This window comes from Sciurus carolinensis, chromosome 4 (genome assembly GCF_902686445.1).
Source record: "Sciurus carolinensis chromosome 4, mSciCar1.2, whole genome shotgun sequence".
Taxonomy (NCBI): domain Eukaryota; kingdom Metazoa; phylum Chordata; class Mammalia; order Rodentia; family Sciuridae; genus Sciurus; species Sciurus carolinensis.
In genome coordinates this window covers 97,678,602-97,704,104 of record NC_062216.1, presented here as the reverse complement: position 1 = coordinate 97,704,104, position 25,503 = coordinate 97,678,602, and the positions used below count along the sequence as shown (strand labels likewise).

Genomic DNA, 25,503 nt, shown 5'->3' with positions numbered 1-25,503 from the left:
AATTTAGCAAGGTCCTAAGCAACTTAGTGAGACCCTGTCTCTAAATAAAATACAAAAAGGACTGGAGATGTGGATCAGTGGTTAAGTGTTCCTGGGTTCAATCCCTGGTGGAAAGAAAGAAGAAAGAGAAAGAGAAAGAGAGGGGAAGGAAGGAAGGAAGGAAGGAAGGAAGGAAGGAAGGAAGGAAGGAAGGAAGGAAGGAGAGTCTTGTACCATTTGATACAGTAATTCTACTTCTGAAATGCTATCCTTAAGAAAAAAACTTAGATATATTTAATAAATATACACACACAGTATTGAAATAATACAATTATCTAACACTGACTCAGCCTTAACTCTGTGCTAGGTACTATTTCAAGTGTTCCGCATGTAAGGAGGTGAAATGCTTGAAATCATCCTTAAAACATCCCCTTGAGGTAGGTATTGTCATTATCCCACTTAACGGATAACAATATTAAGGCCCAGAGAGGATAATTTAGTTACCTAAGGTTACTCAGTTAATATGTACATAACCCATGTCAAACCCTGTGAATGTGGAAGTAACACACTTGCAAAATCTGTACTTAGCTCTAAAAACAAACTCCAAAGCTTTTAATTTCTATTATTTGTAAAGTTTTAAGTAATAAACTTATAAGCAATTCTACTTAATACAATTTTTTGTGTGCATCTTCTTTATCCAACATGAAGTATTTTATTTCTAGACTTCAATAAAATTTCCTGACAATCTAGTTAAAAAAAAAAAAAAAAACGGGTCCCAGGCCCCAGAATAGGACAAATAAGACCATTTTTAGCTTGCAATTTGGTATAATGTGTCGGGGAAAGTCTATCTCTAAAAGCAGTTTGAGCAAAGCACCAATAATGTAGTTACACTTCATAGGAATTCATGCTGAATCCAACCTTCTTAACTATCTAAGTCTGTTTTGCGCTACTATAACAGAATAGCTAAGACAGGTAATTAAAAAAATTGTTTTGTTGTAGATTGACACAATGTTTTTATTTTTTAATTTATTTTTTATGTGGTGCTGAAAATCGAACCCAGAGCTTCACACTTGCAAGGCAAGTGCTTTACCACTGAACTATATAACTCCAGCCCCCTGAAGTAGGTAATTTAGAAAGAAGATAAATTTATTCCTTCTGGAGCCTGGCAAGTCCAAAAGCACAGGACCAGCATCTGGAGAGGGCCTCTGTGTCTTCACAACATAGTGGAAGGCATTATATGCAGCTCAGGTCTTTCTTCCTATTATAAAACAACTAATCTTATCATGGGGCTCTATCCTCATGGCTGCATCTGACTCTAATTTCCTCCCAGAAGCCCCACCTCCTAATACTACCAGCATCTGAACTTGGAGATGATGTTTCTAACATATGAACTTTTGGGGAACACATTCAAACCATAGCAATAACCCTGACTTCTACTCATTTCAGATAGGAATACAAGGACAGATTGCTCATAGACAACCAATCAGTTTCAAGGTCATCTAAGATATGCATAGAAAAACAAAGGACCTGGTGTTAAGTCTTTAAAAAGATTTCTCTCGGACTAGAGAGCTAAGTGGTGTCCACCTGGATGTTTCCCACAGGACATTAATTCAGGTGTGTATTTGGAGAATACTAGCTAAGTGCTTTCTGCTTTGCAACTGCCCCAGGAGGAGCAGCACATGGGCAGAGAATTGTCTTCCCCCATCAGAATGAATTGTATATTCATTTTATTCCCCTCAGCAATGTAATAAAGGTGGACATTGCCTTACACATTCTGCTATTTCCAGCAATGTCTGGCACAGTATTTGCAGAGTAGGTGCCTAACCGGATGGTCATTCCTGAAGGAGGCATTTTACAGCAAATGAAAATACAGCACCGGGTTTCCATTTCTCTTTGCCGGAGTCTGGAAACTTGTGGTTACATATGACTCTCTGCACGTACACATGGAAAGCATTTGCCAACTCAATAGTATTTCTCTCAATCTGAAGCTTAATGGTGGATTTGTCCATCACAATAAGAGGGTAATAACACTGTCTGACCTTGGAATGACTCATTGCCCTTCTCTGCTGACTGGCCCCAGGCAGGAAGGGGAATACAAAATAAATGAATGGGTGAGTACACCGCAATGAGATGGGCATCGCCACTCTACTCTTCTGAATCCAATTGACTTTAAATATATCTTCTCTCTTTGTCCTAATAACACATGCCCCATATAGATTGAGATATGATAAAGAATTGAGTATTAGACAAAGTTATATACTATCTCTTATTTCTCTTATTTTTAAAATTTTTTTTCAAACTAATATAGAATATGCATTTCTAAAGGGGGATGGTATGACCCCTGAGGAGGACCAACTAATGACCCCCAAAGATATTCAGGTCCCACTCCCTGGAACCTGTGAATGTTACCTCATGTGGTAACAGAGACTTTGCAGATGTGATTAAGGAATTTGAGATGGAGAAATTGTCCTGGATTAGCTGGGTAGACCCTAAATGGAATCACAGTGCGCCCTTCAGAGGGAAGCAGAGGGAGGCTTGATACAGAAGAAGGCAACGTGATACTGAGACAAGAAGCCATGCTGCTGGCTGGCTCTGAAGGATGGAGGAAGTGGCCATTAGCCAATGAATCCACGGAGGGCAGACTGGGGACTTGGAAAAGGCTGTGTACACTTCCCCAGCACCTCCAGAGGGCGTTTGGCCCAACCAGCACCTTGACTTTAAACCAGCAAATTGAGGACTTCTGGCCTCTAGCACTGAAGAGAGAAGTGTGTGTTGTACTTAAGCCACAAAATTTGTTGTGGGCCAAATTTGTTATACCAGCCACGCAAAATCAATACCATTCCAAACAGGTCAAAATTGGCCCTTGGAGAATCCAAAACTTTCTTAGATATTATAATGGTTTGTGGACTTCTCAATTGACAGGAAAAATTAGGGGGAAAATGTCCAAAAATGCTCCATAAAGAGATGGCAATGCAAAGAAAGGTTGTGAACTATTTCATTGGCAAGCACTGCCAATGAGAGAGCAATTCAAATACGATGCAACATTTTTATCAAACTCAAGACCCAGTATTATTATTATCATTAATTGTTGGGATAAAGAGGTAAATTAGTATTCTGTTAGTGTTTTCTGTTTTGTTTTTCTTTTTTTTTGTACTGAGGATCGAACCCAGCGGTGCTTAACCACTGAGCTACATCCCCTGCCCTTTTTGTCTTTTATTTTGAGACAGGGTTTCACTGAGTTGCTTAGGACCTCACTAAGTTGCTGTAGCTGGCCTCGAACTTATAATCCTCCTGTCTCGGCCTCCCTAGCCACAGGGATTACAGGCAGGATTACCATGCCCAACTATCATAAGTGTTTGTATTGTTTGTTTTTGTTTTGTGGGTGTGTATATGTGTGGCAAGCATGTTTGTGGATATGGAGGGGCATACTGGGAATTGAAAATAGGGGCACTCTACCACTGAGTTACATTCCCAGTCTTTTTGTTTTTTATGTGGAGACAGGGTCTCACTAAGGAGGTTGCTGAGGCTGGCCTTGAATTATGATCCTCATTCCTCAGCCTACCCAATAGTCTGTTATGTTCTTTCACTTCTTTCATTTCTTTTTGTTCTTTTTAGATATACATGACAGTAGAGTATATGTTGACATATTATACATACATGGAATATAACTTCCCATTCTTGTGGTTGTACATGATGTGGAGTTACACTGGTTATGTATTCATATATGAACATAGGAAAGTTATGTCTGATTCATTCTACTGTCTTTCCTATTCCCATCCCTCTCCTTTCCCTTCATTCCTCTTTGTCTAATCCAATAAACTTTTATTCTCCACTCTGCTTTGTGTGTTAGCACCCACATATCAGAGAGAACATTCTGCCTTTGGTTTTTGGGGATTGGCTTTATATCTTTATTTTAACTCCTGAATTAGCTACTCAGAAAAAGCTTGCTGATCACCTTTTCATACAGGTAGAAAATGTTTAGATAGATATTCTCTTACATGTGCTACATTAAGACATTGTAATAATTTTGCCTAAATATTGTCAATCTATTAATATGCATATCTAAAAACAATTGCATACCAAAACACTGGATACCAAAATACCTAGGTATCAGGAAATTCATTTTGATATTCTAGATTCCTATAATCTGATGTAGGCTATGAGGTCTCTGTAATCTGTGATGGCTTCAGAAGAGATGTATGGTTACAATTCTGCTCTTTGAAAAATTGTTTTAGTAAAACCAAAACCCTCTCAGGAAACTATTTCTCAATAAGTACTTTTAACATTACCACACAAGTGATGATATATAAGACAGCTGAGTAATCAGTATGCAGACTTTTTTCTGGAATGCACAGTATTTTACTTTAATTCAAATTCAAAGTTAAAGTTTCTATTAATACATCTAGTATGATTCAGTCCACAGGGTTTATTTTTGAAATATCTGTGTATAGTTCAAGATATATATAAAAATTCATTATGATAACTCAGCTCACTCCTTAGGTTGCTCAAGTATAAGCTTCCCATAACCTTCAAGAAATTAAGTCCTGAGTGGCTTCGGGTATCCTTGATTGTGAGATTAAGCTATAAATTCCCTTAGGAGAATTAAATGCCTGGACAGAATCTCAATCAGGCTGGACCTGCCAATTGGGATGTTCTTTGGAGATAGAGGTCAAGATATTAAAAAAAAAAAAATGATTAAAATTGCACACTAAGCGTTCCAGCTGAAATGCTGACCACATTCCTTCTCCTTCTGCTCAGTCTGCACAGGGAACAAAATCTGAGCCTAGGGTGGGAGAAAACGTTTGAAACAGAACCAGGCTATTTTTAGTCCAAGAATCAATGTGTGCTAAATGGATTGTGCATGGATCCTTATTCTTATGTTCCAAGAGGTATAAATGACCCTGTTCAAAAGATAAGAAAGGGAAGGAAAGGGAGGGAGGGAGGGAAGGAGAAAACAGAAAGGGAGGGAGGGAGAAAGAGAAGGAAAGAAATGTTCATGTATATGCTGAGTATGCACCAGTTCTACAGTTTACAGAGTGGGCCGCCTCTTACTGTTTTTTATTTGTAAATGGTGAGTGAAAATTAATAAAAACTTAATGACCTTGAATAAAGTAAAGAGGCTGTGCAAGATTATTTAAAAAGATTTTTTTTGTTTTTTTAACCTATGTCAGCTCCAGAGCTTCCATTTCTACAGCATGTCCTGAGCAGGGCAGTCTTGCTATTTCTAACTGCAGTTTGACCTTCCTGGCAGTTTCCCATTTAATTCTCCATTTGGCACTGGTTTAATGACTGGCTATCACACAGGAAATTGATGTAACTGTCACATCAGACCAGAAGTCTATGGCCCTTCTCATTGTCTAATGTAGAAATAAAATAGTTACAAACAATAATGATAATATTTTGAACTATGTCCAAATCATATCTAATACCTGGATGTTGGGACTATTTAAATATGCTTAAGTTTTTGAAGTTTTTCCCAAAATATTTGGGATTATGAAAATGCAAGTCCTTACTACTACCCTATAAATAAGCTCAAAATACTAAAAATATTTTTAAATGAAGATCAGAAGACATCATTTTGAGAACTATTAAAAAGTCATATTATGTCTCATTGACAACTATAATAACCCAACTTTCTAAATAATTGAAAAAAACATTTCCAATCCTTATGTAGAGAAACTGAGTGTATATGCTCTTGATAAGGATGCATGCATTTTATGGCCAATCTATACTCACTGGCTCTCTGGGTATATGGGATTACAATGGGCAACATGATACTTCACAGATCTGCAGGATGCACGCCTCACCTTCCTCTAATGGAAACCGGAGTGTCCCCGAGGGACGCTATTTCCCCCACATCCCTCCCAAGTGCTGACCACTGTATTTCTGAAGTCCCTCTAACCCTGGGCCTGGGAGTGGGACTGCTGCCCCTCGTGGCTCTTCTCTGAGCATTCTCCCTTACTCTCCCTAAAACACTTGTGCCTTAAATCTTGTGTCATCAGACTGCACCATCCACTACCCGGCCCTGCTACTGTGCCAGTTCTTCAGTCCCACCAAACGTCCACTCATTTCCCTGCTGTCACCTTCAGAACTTCTGGTCTTAATTCGGGGCAATCTCAATACGCATGCTCTTGTTTGGATCCTACCTGTCACTTAAGTTCCCAGCTTGCTGCTACTGGGAGGTGGGAGGACCTTTAGGAGATGGAGCCTTGTGGGAGGTGTTAGGTCTTTGAGGTGTGGCCTCACAGGGGGCTGAGAGCCTGTTCTCATCCTCTTTCCTTTATTTAATTTCCTGGCCAGGAGGGAAGTGTTTTTGCTTCACCGTGCACTTCTGCTATGGTGTGCTATACTTCCCCCGAGAGGCCCAAGAGCAATACATCCACCCCATCATGGACTAGAACTTTCCAAACTGTGAGGCAAAATAAACCTCCTCTCTCAAGTCGGAAGGTAATCTCTGATCGCTTCAGGTGTTCCTCAATGACAGAAAACTAGCACGATGCACATAGATGATCTCATTCCCGCAGTTCCTCTTCTCGGGGATCTTCTCCTACCACCCTCACTCACTCCCCCACTTCGACCTTAGTGACCCCTCTCCAGGTCACGATCGCCCACTTCTCCCCTCAAATCCCAACACCTCCCCAACTTCCCTCTCAACTGTGGCTCTGTCCTCCCACTTCAGTGACGTGACTGAGGCCAACCAAAGACGACTTACAGATTCTCTTCTGCATCTATGGATGTGGCAGCACCTGTCTCCACATATTCTGCTTTTCCAGGCATTGCCACAGATGAGAAGCCCTTGCTGACCTCCAAAAGTAGTACCTCCACATTTTTTTGGTAGGGGAGGGTACTGAGGATTGAACCCACAGGCGCTTTATCTCTGAACCACATCCCCAGCAACCCCCTTTTTTTGGTACCAGAGAATAAATTTGGGGGCACTTGACCGCTGAGCCACATCCCCAGCCCTATTTTGTATTTTATTTTGAGACAGGGTCTCATTGAGTTGCTTAGTGCCTCACTTTTGCTGAGGCTGGCTTTGAACTTGTGATCCTCCTGCTTGGGACTCCCGATCCACTGGGATTACAGACATACCCCATTGCGCCTGGTTAATCCCTTCACTTTTGTACCAGATTCCATCTCTCTCTTCTTTGCTTAAGGAGATCAATTGCGCCATGCATCGTTCCCTGTTCTTGGTACAGCCTTAAAGTTCCCCTCTCCAGTGAACGTGCCTATCAGCATTCACATATGCTGCTACTTCATCCATCTTAAAACAGAACAGAACCACCTTGCCCTGAGCCCATTCCCTCTCCTGGCAACCTCCTCATTTCTTTCATCTTCTTTACAAACTCCAATGAAAACATTGCTTCTATCCCGCTTCCAGTTCCTCACCTTATATTTCCTCTTATGTCCACTCTAATCAGGCTTTGGCTCCCACCATCCTCGGGAAATTCTCCCATGGGTAACCAGTGACCATGCCGCTAAGTCAAGGTCAACTCCGTTCCCTCGTCTTGCTCACCCTGTGGGCAGTGCTGGCGCTCTTGGCCGCTCCCTTCCAGCTTGCCGCTTTCTTCACTTGGCTCACATCCTCTCTTCATTTTCTTTCTGCCTCACTAGTATTTTTTAGGGTTTTTTGTTTTTTTTTTTTTGTCTTTTTGTTTGCTGGTTTCCCTTCTAGTCCCCAACCTCTTGATGCTGAGGGGGCCCAGAGTTCAATGCTTGGTCCCTTTCTCTTTCCTGTCTACACTTCTGTCCTTAATGATCTCAACAATACCATGACTTTAAATAGCATCTGTCTGTTGACAACTCCAAAATGTGTAGCTCTACCCTAGGCCTCTCTCTGAACTCTAGGTCCTCAACTCCCACTACCCACCCCACACCTACGCTTGGAGATCTAGCAGAAACTGAAAACCTTATGTGCTCCAAACTGAGCTTCCGATGTTCCCTCATGGAACCTGTTCTATCTGAACACTCCCTGCCTCAACTGATGATAATTCCACTTTTTAAGTTGGTCAAACTAAAAGCCTTGGACTAGAACTATTTTTTTCCTCCCTAACTCTGGTTCTGTACAGCCAACCCATTAGAAAGTCATGCTGGCTCCTTTCTCAAAATATGTTCAAAATATGATGCCTGTTCCCCACCGCCACCTGTCCCCATGGCCTGAATCACCATCTTCTCGTGTGCAGATGGGTCATCTGTGATAATTCTCACTTGTGGCCTTGCCCCAATAGTCCCGTCCCTCCTGTGCTCAATACCTTCCATAAAGTAACAAAAAAAAAAAAAAAAGTTTACCAAAGTAAAAACCAAAACCTAGGCAACAGTCTATAAAGAGCTGTGTGATCTGGCTTCCTGTTTCCTCTTTCTCTTCATCATGCTGGTGTGGTATTGGTGAAGGGACAGGCGCAGAGATCAATACAAAAGAATACAAAGTCCAGAAACAAACCCCACAAACACGGCCAGTCAACCTAGACAAAGGTGCCAAGGCAAATCAACAGAGATAGGGTAGTGTTTCCAACAAACCATCCTGAACAATTGGACATATATATGCCTGAAAAAATGAACTTCAACTTGAACCTCATGCTTTATATAAAAATTAACTCAAAATAGACTGTAGATCTACATATAACACTACAAAGCTTTAGATGAAAAACTAGGAGAAAATCTTTATGACTCAGAGATAGAGAAAGAGTCTTAAACCTGACATCAAGAGCACAACATGCAAGAAGCTTATTGCTGTTTTCAGTGCTAGATGTTGAACCCAGGGACTTGGACGTGCTAGGCAAGTGCTCTGCCACTGTTCCCAGCCCTCAAAATTAGTTTGTTTCATATTTTTACTACCCAGTGTCTACCACTGTCAATATTTTATTGAGTTTTTCTAATTTTTACTTCTATAATGTCAGTAAAGAGCACGCTGTACAGTTTTCGTACTGTCTTTTTTCTTAGTTACATTTATGTGTTTGTGTGAGCATAGGTGTTCATTTTTGGTCTTACTTACATTTATGTGTTTGTGTGAGCATAGGTGTTCATTTTTGTTTTTTTTGCATACATTAGACTTAATCACAGTAAAAAACTTTTTCTTTGTGTTGTGGTTTGAATGTGGTTTATTTCCCAAGGGTTCATATTGGGAGTTTGGTTGTCAGTGTGGCAATGTTGAAGGGACTCGTGGAAGGTCTTTAGGTCAGCTGGAGGTGTACCCTCAGAAGGCACTGTGGGACTCCAGTCTTTCTGGCTTCTTGTTAGGTAATATAATCTTTCCCTCTTGCAGGCATTCCTGCTATCTGCCATGAGGTCCTCACCAGAGCTGAGTGATGCCAGTATTATGCCCTTGAATCTCCAGAACTGTAGTTAAAAAAACTCTCATTTATTTAAAAAGTAGCCTGCCTCTGGCATTTTGTTACAGTAATGAAAAACAGACTATTATACTCTGGCAGAAGGCACTTTTAAGAGAAAGAAAAGATAAGCTGCATACTGGGAGAAAAATATTTGCAAATCACATTTGACAAAAGGCTTGTATCCAGAATATATAAAGAATTCTTAACATTTACCTAGAAAAGAAACAACTAAATTAAATTATGGGCAAAAGCCTGGACAGACATTTACCAAAGAGAATATGTAGAAAGCAAATAAGCGTAAGAAGTATTCAATAGTATTATCCATTATGAAAATGCAAATCAAAACTACAATGGGATACCACAACATGCCTACCAGAGTAGTAACAATTAGAAAATACTGACAATACCAAGTGTTGAAAAGGATGAAATCCAGGCGACAGAAACTTGTGCAATGCTAGGGGGAGTGCAAAATGGTATAGTTACTCTGGAAAAGCTACACACACCTTACCTTATCACAGGACCTGGCTTCACCACTCCCCTAAGTAGTGACCCTGGAAAAATGAACACCTATGCTCACACAAACACATAAATGTAACTAAGAAAAAAGACAGTACGAAAACTGTACAGCGTGCTCTTTACTGACGTTACAGAAGTAAAAACTAGAAAAACTCAATAAAATATTGACAGTGGTAGACACTGGGTAGTAAAAATATGAATGTGAGTGATTTTAAATGTATAAAAATAACATTGTATACCTGTAACACATATAACTTTGTATACCTGTAACACATATAAATTTAAATGATTTGAAAAATAAGCCTTTTTGTTTCATCCCCTATTCTTTCCTTTTCAGCCGGTCGTTAAGTTCTGCCAACTATTTTCTGTTCCCTTCTTACTGATTTATTAGCTCACCTCTAACCATCCACAACCTGCCACCTGCAGCCCTTGAGTCCCTACCTGATAACCACCTGCCCAGCTGGCCCTCCTGAAAGGACACTTCCTCAAAGATGGCTGGGATCATGGGAGTCCTCTGAAATGAATTTGGTGTGATCCTTCATCCTCTACAACATTATGAGCTTTTGATCATGAGCTGCAAATTTGTGGTTAGCTTCTGGTTACAAACCACTGTATAATATCCCTTGGTTCCCACCACAGACTCATATCCCCAAATCCCCAAAACTGCCTTTCTCCTTTATCTGAACAGGTCCTGGTTTTTCTTTGCAACTCCCCTCTACGATCATCTTCCTCAGAAAAGTATCTTATTCCTGTATCCACCTTTCTCCAAAGAACTGTACGGTCACCCTGTTCCAGCAAACCTTCTCTTCCATATACTTTTGGCAATTGTGTGTTTGTTGTTTGCAATCAGACTTGAAATATGGATGGGAATTCCTCTTGCACCAAAGCACTGCCTATACAGCAAAGGTTTTGAGTGTACTATTTCTGTAAGAAAATGAGCAGTGGAGTATGTGCTTAGCATATGTGAGACCCTGGGTTCAATACTCAGCACAATTAAAAAATAATAAAAGGTGATATATCAGTGAAAAAACATAAATGCAAGCGAATGTGTACAGAAGTTCTATTTATCACCACCAAAATCTGAAAATAACCCATGGTTTCTTCAACAGGTGAATCAAGTAAACAAGTTGCAGTGTATTTACACAGTGGAATGATACCCAGCAATAAAAAGGAATGAACTTGACGGATGCAATGACTTTGATGAATCTCAAAGGCATGATGCCATTTTCAAAAGATTACATATCATAAGGTTACATTTTTGTGACATTCCTGAACAACAAAACTTTGGTGACAGAGAAGAAATTGCAGGCTATCAAAAGCACCTAAATGGCATCTGGCTTCACCACAGGCACTGAAGATGTGGAATGAATGAATAAATAAAGTTGAAAATCCAAAAAGATTAAAAACCTATAGAGGAATGCCTAAAGAGAAACTCAATACTAAGGTCTGACAGCTCAAATTTTCAAGGATTCCCAACAGGTGTAACAACAGCCGATAGTGTCGTGTGTGTGTTTTTGTTTGTCTGTTTGTTTTAAGAAGATACACGTGTCAGTCTGAAAACCAGGATGCTGAGGCATCCTGAAACCTGCCACATGAGGAAGTACTAATAATGGATCTAGATATGTTTAGTCTGAAAAAAGAAATGACAAGACAGCTTTTTCTAAATATGTGAAATTGTTGGGCATGGCCTAAAATTGTCAAGTGAAATAGGAAACAACAACAAAAAAATCAATCTCTGTAGAGCCAGAGGCTAGAAATATGGTCACCTGGTAAGAAGTACATGGACCAATGTTCACTTAACAAAAAGGAGCAGCTGAACAATTAGTGCTGCCACACAACAGGATGGGCAGCCTTGGGAAGGAGGCAGATGACAGGAAATGAACAGTTATTTTATTATTTTTAAATTTCAATTGATTGATTGATTGATTGTGGTACTGGTGAGTGAACCCAGGGCTTTCCACATGCCAGGCAAGCACTCCATTACTGAGCTACAGCCAAAGTCCATGCACAGTACTTTAGCATGTTCATAGTACCTGTCTTCTTACACAGGACTTTAGAGTTAGTACTGCCATCTACATGTTGTAAGTAAAGAAACTAAAGCTTAAAGACTATTATAGTTGAGATAAGTGTCCCCCAGTGACTTACATGGTAAATAAACTTTTGGTCTCCAGTTTGGTGTTATTGGGAGGTAGCAGAAACTTTAAGAGGTCTAGTGGAAGATCTTCCAGTCAATGGAGTTATGTCCTTGAAGAGGGTAGGGGAATCCCAGCCCCTTACTCTCATCATGTTTTTGAGTCCCAGTCAAGAGATACTTCACAGAAGAAATACAATCAACAAACATATGAAAACATTTTCATCATCTCTAGCAATTAGAGAAATGCAAATCAAAACTACTCTAAGATTTCATCTCACTCCAGTCAGAATGGCAATTATGAAGAATACAAGCATTAAGTGTTAGCGAGGATGTGGGAGAAAAGGTACACTCCTACGTGGCTGGTGGGGATGCAGATTGGTACAACCACTATGGAAAGCAGTGTGGAGATTCCTCAGAAAACTTGGAATGGAACCACCATTTGGCCCAGTTACCCCACTCCTTGGCCTATACCCAAAGAGCTTAAAATCAGCATACTACAGTATGCAGCCACATCAAAGTTTATAGCTGCTCAATTCACAATAGCTAAACTAAGGAACCAACCCAGATGCCCTTCAACAGATGGATGGATAAAGAAAATGTGGTATATATACAATGGAATATTACTCAGCCTTAAAGAATGAAATTATGGCATTTGCAGGTAAATGGATGGAACTAGAGAATATCATGTTACGTGAAATAAGCCAATCCCCCATATCCAAAGACTGAATGTTTTCTCTGATAAGTGGATGCTGATCCATATTGGGGGTTGGGAGGGAAGAATGAAGGACCTCTGGATTGTCCAGAGGGGAGTAAAAGGAGGGGTAGGGTGGTGGGGAAGGGAAGGATGGTAGAATGAGACAGACATTATTACCCTATATACATGTATGACTACATGACTAGTATGATTCTGCACCATGTATAGCCAGTTATGCTCTGTTTGTGTACAGTGTGTCAAAATGCATTCTACCGTCATGTATAACTAATTAGAACAAATTTAATTTTTTTTAAAAAAGGTAAGGTTTTGCTCTGCTACTCATTCACTACGAGATGTGCTGCCTTACCTGAAGTAAGGGAGTCACTTGATCATGGACTATAACTTCCAAAACTGTGAGCCAAAATAACCTTTTTTGTTTTTATAAGTTTATCATCTCAGTTATTTGTCACAGTGATAGAATGTTAACACAGAGAACAAATGTAACTTGCCTAATATCACAGAATTGGCAAGTGATATTCACACAGAGATGGCTAACTTCCAAAACATGTCCTTTCAGCTTAGTTTAATTCAAATGTGACTCAATAAAAATTATTTTTTAATTTTAATTTCTATTATCTGATTTTGGTTAGGCTTGATATTAGGGATAACAAGAAAAAGGATGGACAAAATATAGTCCCTTCTTTGAAAGGGGATCACAGGTTCTCTTTGCCATGATTCTCGGACTGTCTGAATAACAAGTACATGACCATTTAGGAATGTTGAAGAAATACTCTGGTTCTGGGGGAAGTATATACCAAATAACCACTACAGTACATTCCCACTGCAGAATGTTATGAGTATGAATTCTTTATGGTAGAAGAGATGTATTTTTTAAATGTTCAAATAACAGATTTCTGGAAATTGGGCTACTGGTCTATTATGAAATTTGATTTTCTTATTCCACTGAGGGAAAAATTTGGACTTTCAAATGTGATAAAAATCATATGGACTAAGCATCTTTAAAATTATGCCAGTGTCATATCCCACTAAAATGTTAATATCATTCCAATAAGTTACAGATTAAATTATTGTCAAGCCAGGAAAAGTAGTAGTTATATGCCTGCAATTCCAGCTACTTGGGAGCATGAGGCAGGAGGATTACAAATTCAAGGTCAACCTGGATGACTTAGCAAGACTCTATCTCAAAAACTGAAATGAAATGAGGTAAAGGGCTGGTGAAGATAGCTCAATGGCAGAACATTTGCCAGGAAGACCTAAGTTCTTGGCCTGGTACTGCAAAAAAAAAAAAAAAAAAAAAAAAAAAGTTTGGCTCTTGTCTTAGTCTTAGTCTATTCCTGTTGCTAAAACAAAGTACCTAAGACTGGGTAATTTGTAAAGAACAGAAACTTATTTCTCACAGTTCTGGAGGCTAGAAGTTTAAGGTCAAAGCCCAGAAGCTTTGGTGTCCAGTGAGAACCCAGTCTTGACTCTCAAGATGGCACCTTATTGCTGCATCCTCTGGAGGGGAGGAATGCTGTGTCCTCACATGGAGAAGGGCAAAAAAGGCCTACCCAGTTCCCCCAGTTCTGTTATAAGTGCTAATCCCATTTATGAGTGCACTGTCCTCATAACTTAATCACTTCTTACCACATTATTAAGTTTCGATACATGAATCTGAAGGAGACACAGTAAGACCACAGAAGCTATTATGCTAGTGCCTGTTACATTCTCCAAGAAATGTCATTCGTTTGAGGCACAATTCAGAAGAGGGTGATGCACTTTGGGCAGCTACCATGACAAAGCTACGAGCTTATAGATCAGAGCCAGTTTTCCTGAGTTTAGATCCTGGCTTATCACTTAGTACAAGTACACTGGACAAATAACTTAAATGTCTCTTCAATTCACATGTCCCATTTCCCATTTGAGTAAATAAAATAGGATAATCTACTCATAGCACCTACCTCAATACAGTTGATACAAAGATTCAGCAAGATAACACATGTAAACAATTTAGAACTTTAAAGTATAGGCTTAATCTCTACTGAGGTCAATAAATTTTGACCTCAATTTTGACTTAAAAAGAGGGATTTTTTTTTTTTTTTTTGGTTTGTTTATTTTTTTGCAGTGTCAGGGTTTGAATGAAGGGCCTCACACATATTGGGCAAGCACTTCACCCCTGAGTTATATTCCTGGCCTAATTTTTTCATTTTTTAACTCCAATCTGCTGCATTCCTCCTAAGAGGTCTATCTTATCTGACATACCAATTCTGTTTAGAAATACTGATACAAATGCTTTATGTGCTTTGTAACTACTACAGTAAGTTCTGGCATACCTTACTAAGCAAGCTGTAGGTAATATAAAAAGTTTAATTATCTTACTTTATGGTTTCATCAGTGTGGATTTTAATTAAATTTAGTACAAAGAAATTATTCAATAAACACTGTCCAAATAAACCTACTTAGGTTATCTCTCTTAGGCCTAACACACTGAAGGTAGAAAAATGAAATCCAAACTTGTTTTAGTAAGCTCCGTTTAGGAACTACAGTAATCTATCTGCTTTATGTTCTCACCAAAGTGATGCAAATTAAGATAATGCAGGGAGAGACCCTGCATCTTATAGAAGAAAAAGTAGGTCCAGAGCTTCAACATGTCGGCTTAGGACCAGACTTCCTCAACAGGACTCCCATAGCACAAGAAATAAAAGCAAGAATCAACAACTGGGATAGATTCAAACTAAAAAGCTTTCTCTCAGCAAAGGAAACTATCAGCAATGCGAAGAAAGAGCCTACAGAGTGGGAGAAAATCTTTGCCAATCATACTTCAGATAGAGCACTAATCTCCAGAATATATAAAGAACTCAAAAAACTCAACACCAAGACTACAAATAACCCAATCGACAAATGGTCTAAGGAAATGAACAGACACTTCACAGAAGAAGACCTACAAGCAATCAACAAACATATGGAAAAATGTTCAATATCTCTAGTAATAAGAGAAATGCAAATCAAAACCACCCTAAGATTCCATCTCACCCCAATTAGAATGGCGAGTATCAAGAATACAAGCAACAATAGGTGTTGGAGAGGATGTGGGGAAAAAGGTACACTCATACATTGCTGGTGGGGTTGCAAATTAGTGCAGCCACTCTGGAAAGCAGTATGGAGATTCCTTAGAAAACTTGGAATGGAACTACCATTTGACCCAGCTATCCCACTCCTTGGCCTATACCCAAAGGACTTACAATCAGCATATTACAGAGATACAGCCACATCAATGTTCATTGCTGCTCAGTTCACAATAGCCAGATTGTGGAACCAACCTAGATGCCCTTCAGTTGATGAATGGATAAAGAAACTGTGGCATATATATACAATGGAATATTACTCAGTCATAAAGAATGATAAAATTATGGCATTTGCAGGCAAATGGATGAAATTGGAGAATATCATGCTAAGTGAGATAAGCCAATCTCAAAAAACCAAAGGAAGAATGATCTCGCTGATAAGTGGATGATGATACGTAATGGGGCGTGGGAGGGGTTAGTTTTAGGGTTAGAGTTAGGGTTAGGGAGGGGGGGCAAGAATGGGGGAAAAGAGGGATGGGAGGGGTGGGGGGAAGGGGAAAAATAACAGAATGAATCAACCAACATTACCCTATGTAAATTTATGATTACACAAATGGTATGCCTTTACTCTATGTACAAACAGAGAAACAACATGTATCCCATTTGTTTACAATAAAAAAAAAAAGAGAATGCAGGGATTCCCCATGCATACGGTCTATTATTGATCTTATAAGATTAACTTCTAATTTGTTTAAGATTAACTTTTAATTTGGTTTTTTGATTTGGATGATAACTTTTATTCTTACTGCCCATACTTTTAAATACTCTTTAAAACAGTTTGCCATTACAGACATGTTTACAGTAAGGCTGATAAAATGTCAAATGTCTTAAAAATTGAGAGGAATTATATGCAAATATAGGTTAGTTTTTAACAGTTAACCATAGTCCTGAGGTTTCTTAACAACCAAGGCAGAAAGAGAAGCATATTGTAATTCCTCCTGCCGAACCTGAACCACAATAGAAAGGATTTCCATGATGGTAAATTCAGAGACCTTTATCTAATGTTTCCTTAACCTAAGAATATAGCTCTACATAATGAGTGATATCTTCATCGACTTTTATGGGGAATGTAGAAAATTATTAATGATAATAGCATATGCTTATTACAGATTTATTGTATGCCAAAATAACCTTAAAATAAATTTTACCAATATCAGGAATATAAACTATTAGCAGAACGGAGAAAATTGATTTCCAAATACTTAATTAGGCAATTTTTCCATTTCGCCACTATACTTTCCTACAACTACCATATATGCAAGACAATTTGACCTGGGAATAACACACACATATACACATACCTATATGTGTAAAGCTACCCTACTGCACACAACTTCAGAAACACACCTTTGCCAATACCAACAATAATGATCCTACTGAAACAAGAGATGAGCCCTTTTAGTAACTGCACATGATTTCATTAATTATTAAATTCACACACAGCATCTATCAAGCTGAGGATTTACTAAACTTTGGTTGCCCTTGTGTATTTCTTATGGTCTATTAGGCATATTTTTTTTCTAACTTGCATGATCTCTCTTCTAATCACTATGTATCAGAGTGTACAAAAAATAAAACTGAGCCTACAAAATCAAATCTGAAATTTCAATTTAATATCAGTCACCAAAAGTATGTTATCAGTTAACTAAAAAATATATAATTTATTTCTATTCTCCTTTTATTTTATTTCTATTCTCCTTTTATAACGTGTTCTGCTCTAAATGCTAATAATAATGTTGTTAAGGGCATCAAACAACTTGAAGCCTGATGAAAAACAGCAGGCCCCAGAGACACAGTAATACCATTAGCTTTCAGCCTGTCAGAACATCAACAAACACGTCCTGACACACTTAGGAAATGAGAGAACTAATAAGTTTTTAAATTTTTTTTCTTTCAACTATCTGACAAATCTGAATGAATATATTCATAGCCTAAATTGCCTTGAGTTGCTTTAGATTAAAAAACAAAAACAAATTTGTATGCCCCAAGCTAGTCTATTATTGCAAACCAATTACCCAAAAAGCATAGAAATCTAAGGGTTGTCGAAGAATTCGTTCAGGAGATCATGGTGCTCAGCAATTATCCAAATTGTGATTCTTCTGATCCTCCCTTCCTCAGCTTTGGGCAGATCAAAAAGTCTGAATCAGAGGTTCTTAAAATGCTTCCAGAGCAACAGCCACAGCATCACCTGGGAACTGTTAGAAATGCATATTCTTAGATTCCACCTGACCTACTACATCAGAATCTCCAGGGATAAGACCCAGGATTCCTATTTTGCTGAGTTCTATGACAATTCTGATGCTCGCTGAGTTTTGAGATCAGTTCTCAAACTTCAGTGAGCATTGGAAGGAGTCCTCAGATATTTTTCCACCTGCTGCCTCAATTCCTTGCTAGCCTATGTCCTCATTCTTAATTAAATTTACTCATTGGAAACTACTGTGCATGAGAATGCTCTCAACCCCCACTGCCTGGACTCACAGAAAACTTTTATGGATTCCCTGCCCTTTCCCAAACCTTAGCTGCTTTTTCCTCAGGCAGAGCCATCGCACACAGTAGGGATGTACAGCAGACTCATCCACTGGTCATCAAGACTGCTTGACTCGCGGGTCATAATTCACATAAACCACCTACGTGGGTGCCCATGGTCCTCATGTTGTTCACAACACTCACCGCCCTCTGCCAACCTGCACACAAACCTGCCACTCATACTCAGGTTGCTGCCTATAGATGTCCAGTGCTTGCTTAATCCAGGTGGTGGGCAGTGGCACTACCTTTGGTCTACTTCTGCAGGGAGGCTGAACCTACGGGGAAGTTGGAAGGGTGAATGGCAATTCCTTAGGAGGAGGAGGGTCTAGTACCCTAAAGGGTGAACAAGCAATAGCCAAAAAAAGCACTTCAGATGCTTTAAAATGAAGAATTGGAGAGCAATTTGCACTGGAGGAAAATGAGGCCAGTACTCTGAAAATTGTTTCATGTTCAACACTAGCCTCCACTTGATTTGCTCTGTTCTCAGTTTCTAGAAGTCCTGTCATGTATTTGGGCATGTCCAAAGATAAGGAGATGGGTAAAGCAGAGACTTTATTGTCAATATTCATTTCATTTATTATAATTCATGTGAAAATGTAAATTATTTTTTAAATTTCAGTAAATCTTGGAAAATTTGTATCTCATAATAAGGGGATCCTATCTGTCATATGTCACTACTTCTCTTATATTTAACAATATTTGAGAGAAGGGATTACTTTCTTATATTTCAGAAGATTGAGAAATTTTCTGAATTACTAGATGTTCAATTCAGGAACCTAATTGGTGTGATTCTCGCAGCTGCATGTCAATCACTCCTGCATGGGTGTGGGTGCTAAAGGACATCAGCACCTCTTCTACAGATTCCATATGTGCATGCTGTGTGCGTGTGTCAAAATATCACACTGAGCCCCATTAATAGGTACAGTTAACACATATTAATAAAAAGTAAAACATATTGCTAAAAAATGGAGTGAATGATAGAATATGAAGTTTCCAAAAATGGTCTTATAGGGGTTTGATGAATGAGGCTGCATTTGGCTACCTCTCTCCTTATGCTACCCCTCACTAAAGAATGTCCTGGCAGTCTGGAAAGGATATGGTATGTGATGTTGCCTTGAAAAGGCTGGTGAGGATAGTTTGGTGGAGACTCAGAGTCTGATTGAGATCCCTTGATCTAATTCATACTGGCTATCATTTGCTGTCTTCCTTACAACAAGTAAAATGGTTTAGAGTTCTGCATCACAAGACTCTAAGGCCCTTAGAACACTCCCCTGGGATCTCATTCCCCAGTGAGGAGCATTTTGGGCTAACACTGCTGTCACTTTCAATTCACACTGCTACAGAGGATCACAACCCAACATTCTTCTCTAAATTAAAACAGGCAATGGGGGAAGGAAGTGCTAAGGTCACTGTATTTTTTAAATACACCTTGGCAAAACGGTCAAAGTCATTCCCAGTCCATAAAAATTTTAATTCTTAAAAGACAATAAAAGAGAGGAAAGATCATGTCAGAACAAGCTGCTGTCATTTGCTATAAAGGCAGGAAAATTGCTAGCATCAGTATTATGTGCTTTTTGCTTAATACAGTTCCTCAGATGAAAGCAATGGTTTTGTTGTCTCTCCAGCAGAGAGCACTTTATCTTATTTCTCTCTCCCACACAAGTACTGAGGGAATTGGTTTACTTGTTTACCTCCTTCAGATCCTGCACAACGGCCGTGAGCCTCTCATTTTCTGCTTGGACATTAGTGACCACAGCCCGGCTCTGTTTCAGTTCGTTCTGCATCTCCAAGATCTTGCCCAGGTAGTAAGCTTCCTTCGATGCAGACTCCTGCAGAAGCGTTTCCTCCCGGGTCTCTCCATCCTCGGCAACTTTACGATGGATGGAGAAGGACTGCCCAAATGCCTGTAGATTATTTGTAAAGAAAAAAAGTACACAATGAAATATATCACAGCACTCTAAAGTACACTTGGAAAAACACTTTGGCTTTGCGTATAAAAAAGCTATGCTGAAAGACCTCCAGGAGAAACAAAGAAAAGTAATAATAACCAATAAAAAACATAGGTAACAATCTAGCGGCCCTAATTGGTACTTGAAATCCTTTTTGAATAATTCAAATCCTTTTTGGGGAAAGTGGTGCTGGGGGATCAAACCCAGAACTTCCTGTATGTTAATAAGCACATGCTCTACCACAGAGCTAAAGCTTCAGTCCCTTCAAAATCCAATTTTAAGGAGAAAAAAAATTTTAATTATCTTACAAAAATAGCTATGTGTTAAGGAAATACTTTACTTTAAGGAAGACATCACTGTTTGTTTTGTGTTATTTTTGTTTAGACAGATTCTATTGAAAAACAGCTGAGTTCTAATCAGCCCATAAAAATTCACATTGTCACCTTTGTTTTAGGAAAAAATCCATAGCCAGGCATGATGGTGCACACCTGTAATCCCAGCAGCTCGGGAGGCTTAGACAGGAGGATCCCAAGTTCAAAGCCAGCCTCAGTATTTAGCAAAGCCCTAAGCAACTTAGCAAGACTGTCTCAAAAAAATAAACCAAAAGGGCTGGGGATGTGGCTCAGTGTTTAAGTACCCCTAGGTTCCCCTATGTTCAATTCCCAGTAACCTGACTCAAAAATCCCATAATATTTTACCAAAAGAAAATAATAGTTTCATTAGCTTTCTAATACATTAGCAGTAATGCCAGACCAATTATGAACAAATGCCTTTAAGAGAGAAAATCATCAAAGAACATTCAAATGGCCCAGTACCACAGACATTGAAATGTCATCTCTGTGTAAGAAAACATGTATCTATTTATTTGGGCAGAAAGGAATACAGAAGAATAAACCAGAAACTAAACAAATTGGTTGTCTCCAGGGGATGTTGGAATGGGGTGGAAAGAATAAGGGAATGAAATGCACCGGAGGAACAATGGGGTGCGAGGCTTTTCTGGGTATGCCTTTTCACATAGTTCTGACTCTCAGAACTACAGTTATGTTTCACATGCCCCACAAATACACAGCAGAAACCACATCTTTATGTGTGGTGAAAACCCAAAACAGAACACGAATAGTAAAAGACAAAACTAACTGTATTATAACTGAACAACAAAGTCACACCAGAAGGTATATGGACTAAAAATCAAACCTTAGTATTTTGGAAAACAATATTTTTACTTTATATGAGGTTAAAGACAACATAGTCACTGGGTGCAGTGGTGCACACCTGTGATCCCTGCAGCCGGGAGGCTGAGACAGGAAGACTGGGGATACGAAGCCAGCCTCAGCAAGTCAGTGAGGCCCTGTCTCTAAATAAAATATGAAAGTGTGGCTCAAAGGTTATGCGTCCCTGGGTTCAATCCCTGGTACCAAAAAATAAATAAAAATAAAATTTAAAAAAATTTTAGTTAAAAAAAAGACAACATGGTCTGTACCAAAACACTATATAATCTAGCTAGTGGTGAAGTTGTTTCTCATAGAGATTATGAAAGCAAAGTTTCTCATTGTTGGAGAAAGGAGCCACAAATAAGGAAGGGAGAAATTGAGAAGGAAACTAGCAGTATTAGGTTGTAATGGAAATATCAGGATAAACATAATTTAATGGGTAAATAAATATTCATAGGTGGAGAGAGAGAGAGAAAGGCTTCCCATGGATGTGCATATTCATACACACACACACACACACACACACACACACACACACACACACTTCCCAGCTCTGTCAGCTGTGGGGCCCAGAAGCAATATCATGCCAATAGCAATAAGCACACCCCGCACCCAGATTTTGTTTCTCAATATCAATCTCCAATAAAAAGAACAAGGCGCTTTGGAAAAATTACTGATTCTAGGACTGGAGCACAATGAGTTTGGCATATTTGCGGAAGCCAAGAGTGGTAAAATGCTTTTTAAAAAATGACAGGGAGCCAGGCGCAGTGGCACAAGCTTGTAATCCCAAAACTCAGGAGGAAGGGCAGGAAGATCACAAGTTCATGGCCAGTTTGGGCAACTTAGTTAAGACCGTCTCTCAAAATAAAAAATATAAAAGAATTGGGTGTACATGCAGCTCAGTGGTAGAATGCTTGCCTAGCATGTGCAAGGCCCTGAGTAGAATCCCCAGGACCTCAAAAAAATAAAATAAAAAATTATGGGGATGTGTCAAAAGGACATAGGAGCCTACCTGAAGGAGTGCCCAATGACCAAAATGAATAATTATAATAATACATTATAATCCATTGAATAAAGTATATATTCATGAGCACACATTAATATAATAACTGAATAAATGGGGGAAGAATAGTTCTTTCTTATAGTAGATTCTAATAACATAAAAGGAATGATAGAAATAAATTATGTCAGCATTTGAGCAAATATCAAGTAATAACTATTGAGGAAAAGAATCATCCTTATCATCCATATAACCTAAAATGTTGGGGAAAAGTACTATGAGAAACAAGGTATTTGTCTTAAAGTATCTCCCCTCACGATACTTACTAAATTCCATGGGGAAAATAGTAAACTTATAGTAAAAAAGAATTGGGAGACACCACCTTAACTAAGTGACCAAAAGTTAGATCAACTATGAGACACTGATATCATGTACCCACTAATACAATATGTTGAGAAGCACAATATCACTTCAGTGGTACTCCTGCCCCAAAGCATAAGCCAATTCTTACCATAAAACATCAGACAAACCCATACTGGGAGACTTTCTACAAAACCGTTGGCCAGGACTCTTCAAAATTATAACGGTTATAAAAAATGGAGAAAGACCCCTCCAGATTAGATAAGACCAAGAAGACATGACGTGCTGGGTGGGGTCCTGGATGGGATTCTGAACCTGAAAAAAGGCACTGGTAGAACATATGGTCTATATATCCAGTGGAGTTTTACTCAGTCAAGAAGAAGAACGAAATTTAGGCACTTGTTGGCTAGTAAATGGTTGGAACTAGAAAACATCATGCTAAGTGAAATAAGCCAGACTCAGAAGGTCAAGGGTTGAATTTTTCTCTCATACGCAGAATCTAGGGTGGGGAGAATTTTAAAAAGGAAGAGAGTCTCACAAACAGAATGGAGACCAACAGAATAGAGAAAGGGGACAGAGAGGAGGGGAGAAGGCAAAGGAATGGGGAAGGACTGAGGAACAAAATCTATCATATGCTGTGACCATGTACAAATACACTACAATGTGTATTATAATCACATACACACAATTATATAATTAATAATAACCATACTGTTAATATAATTAATTACTGATTAATATAATTACTAGTAATAACAAGGGAAATTGGTACAGCAGAGCATGCAGATCAGAGGAAGGAAGAGGGGAGAGAAAGGGAAGGTACTGGGAAATGGGATTGATCAAATTATATTATAAGCACGTATGAATAGGCATAATGAATCCCACTATTATGTATAATTATAATACACTAATAAAAAAAGGCCCTGGTGGGACAGTTGATAACACTGGGTAATAGACTGGGTAATCATATTAGATCAGTGTCAATCTCTGGCTTCCACAATTGCAGAGTGGTTATGTAAGATGGTAACATTTAGGGTATAAAGAGTATGTGGAAATTCGTGTAGTATTTTAGCAACTTTCTCTACATCTAAAGTTATTTCAAAATAAAAAGTCAGTACATTCATGGCCTCTGCTCTAAAGGACTTTCCAGGTCTGATAAAATACTGGCACAGAGTTATGGAACAACATCAAGGGCATGAACACCAAAGAAGCACTATATTCAATGAGAATACTATAGCTTTATGGTGTGCCACGATATCATTACATTTTGAAATTTAAAATGCTCCTGGATCATGCTGTAGTCCATGGAAATACAAGACCATAATCAGCCTATGAAACTCCATCTTACATTTGTTATACTGTTACTCTGAAGGCAGAAAAGATATGTGTTAATTATTATAAGAGACATCTGATAATAGGAGGAGATATCATGATTTAGTGATTTTAAAGACAATTTGGGGCTTCTCTTAAATAATACTCATAGAATAAAACATTTTAAAATAATACCCTGAAAACGTGTGTCTTAGTAGACTATATTTAGAATGTCAACAAAATCAAATATGGCTCCTAAGCACCAGCTGAGAACCAAGTCTTCCAAAATAGATGTTCCTCTGTGCACAGAATACTCCTGGTGCTTGGCTTGTTAGATCTCAGGACAGAAAGGAATTCTTGAGTAGTTAGATACCCATGTATGGTGATAAGCATATAAAATCATGAACAGATGAAAAATTGTGTTTGGAGGTCATGTTAATTCTATTCTTCAGTTGGTAATAAACAGATTCTGTGAGGTCACTTCTGAATTGATTACCCATTGAAATACTTCCAGAGCAAGGGAGATTCTGGCAGCAGCTATCACCAGAGTGGGCTGGTGAGCCTTCTGTAGCCTCTCACCCTGCTAAAGGATTCTAGATTCTATAGTCAAGTATTGGTAAAATCTAAAATTATCATGAACTGTGTCAAGAACCGCAGCTAGCTTGTTTTGCACAATGATTTCCCCACTTCTGGGTACAGAAAACTTGAAACATCTGCCAAAGGGTCGTTTTCTTTACTCTGCCTCAGTAAAATCTGTAGGCTTGGGCATTTCTATAGCCCTTGGTTGAAACAACTCCTAACATCTTCATGGGAAGTAAATTTATTATTCCAACCTTCATGTAAAGTTTTCAAAAATCTGTACTCTAGATTGAGCACCAAAGGAGAAAAAAAATTTTTTTCAGAAATAGACATTGAACAGGTTTTCAAAAAACGATCAAGAATTAAAATTGCAAATACAAAATCTTGATGAATATTTTATTTGTTTTTATTCCAGCCCAGAAACTTCAACTAAACATATGGGTTTCTGAAATAAGTCATTATTTTAAGAACTTAGCCTTTCACTGGACCTGATGTGAAAGGTGATCAAAGTGCAGAATGTAATCTAAGGACATTACTGGTGTTTTTTACTTGAAATAGCAAAATAATACCTATTCTGCACAGGCCAGAGATGCCCCATGGTACACATTTGCCAATGAGAACTAATACCACTCAGAAAATATCTGCTTTTCTTAAGAAAGGGAGGGTGAGCCAGGTAGCGTAGTGCATACCTCCAACCCCAGCTACTCAGGAGGCTGAGGCAGGAGGATCACAAGTTTGAGGCCAGCCTGAGCTACTTAGCAAAACCCTGCCTCAAAATAAAATAGAAAAGGAC

At 38.8% G+C, this 25,503-nt stretch overlaps 1 protein-coding gene across 1 annotated transcript in view; it reads right to left on the bottom strand.

Moving 5' to 3' along the window:
* The window catches only part of Bicd1 (BICD cargo adaptor 1), a 251,548-nt gene that overhangs the window by 135,530 nt on the left and 90,515 nt on the right, over positions 1–25,503 (bottom strand). Inside the window, 1 exon segment of the mRNA XM_047549256.1 lies at positions 19,992–20,204. Coding sequence (XP_047405212.1) covers positions 19,992–20,204 — 213 coding nt within the window.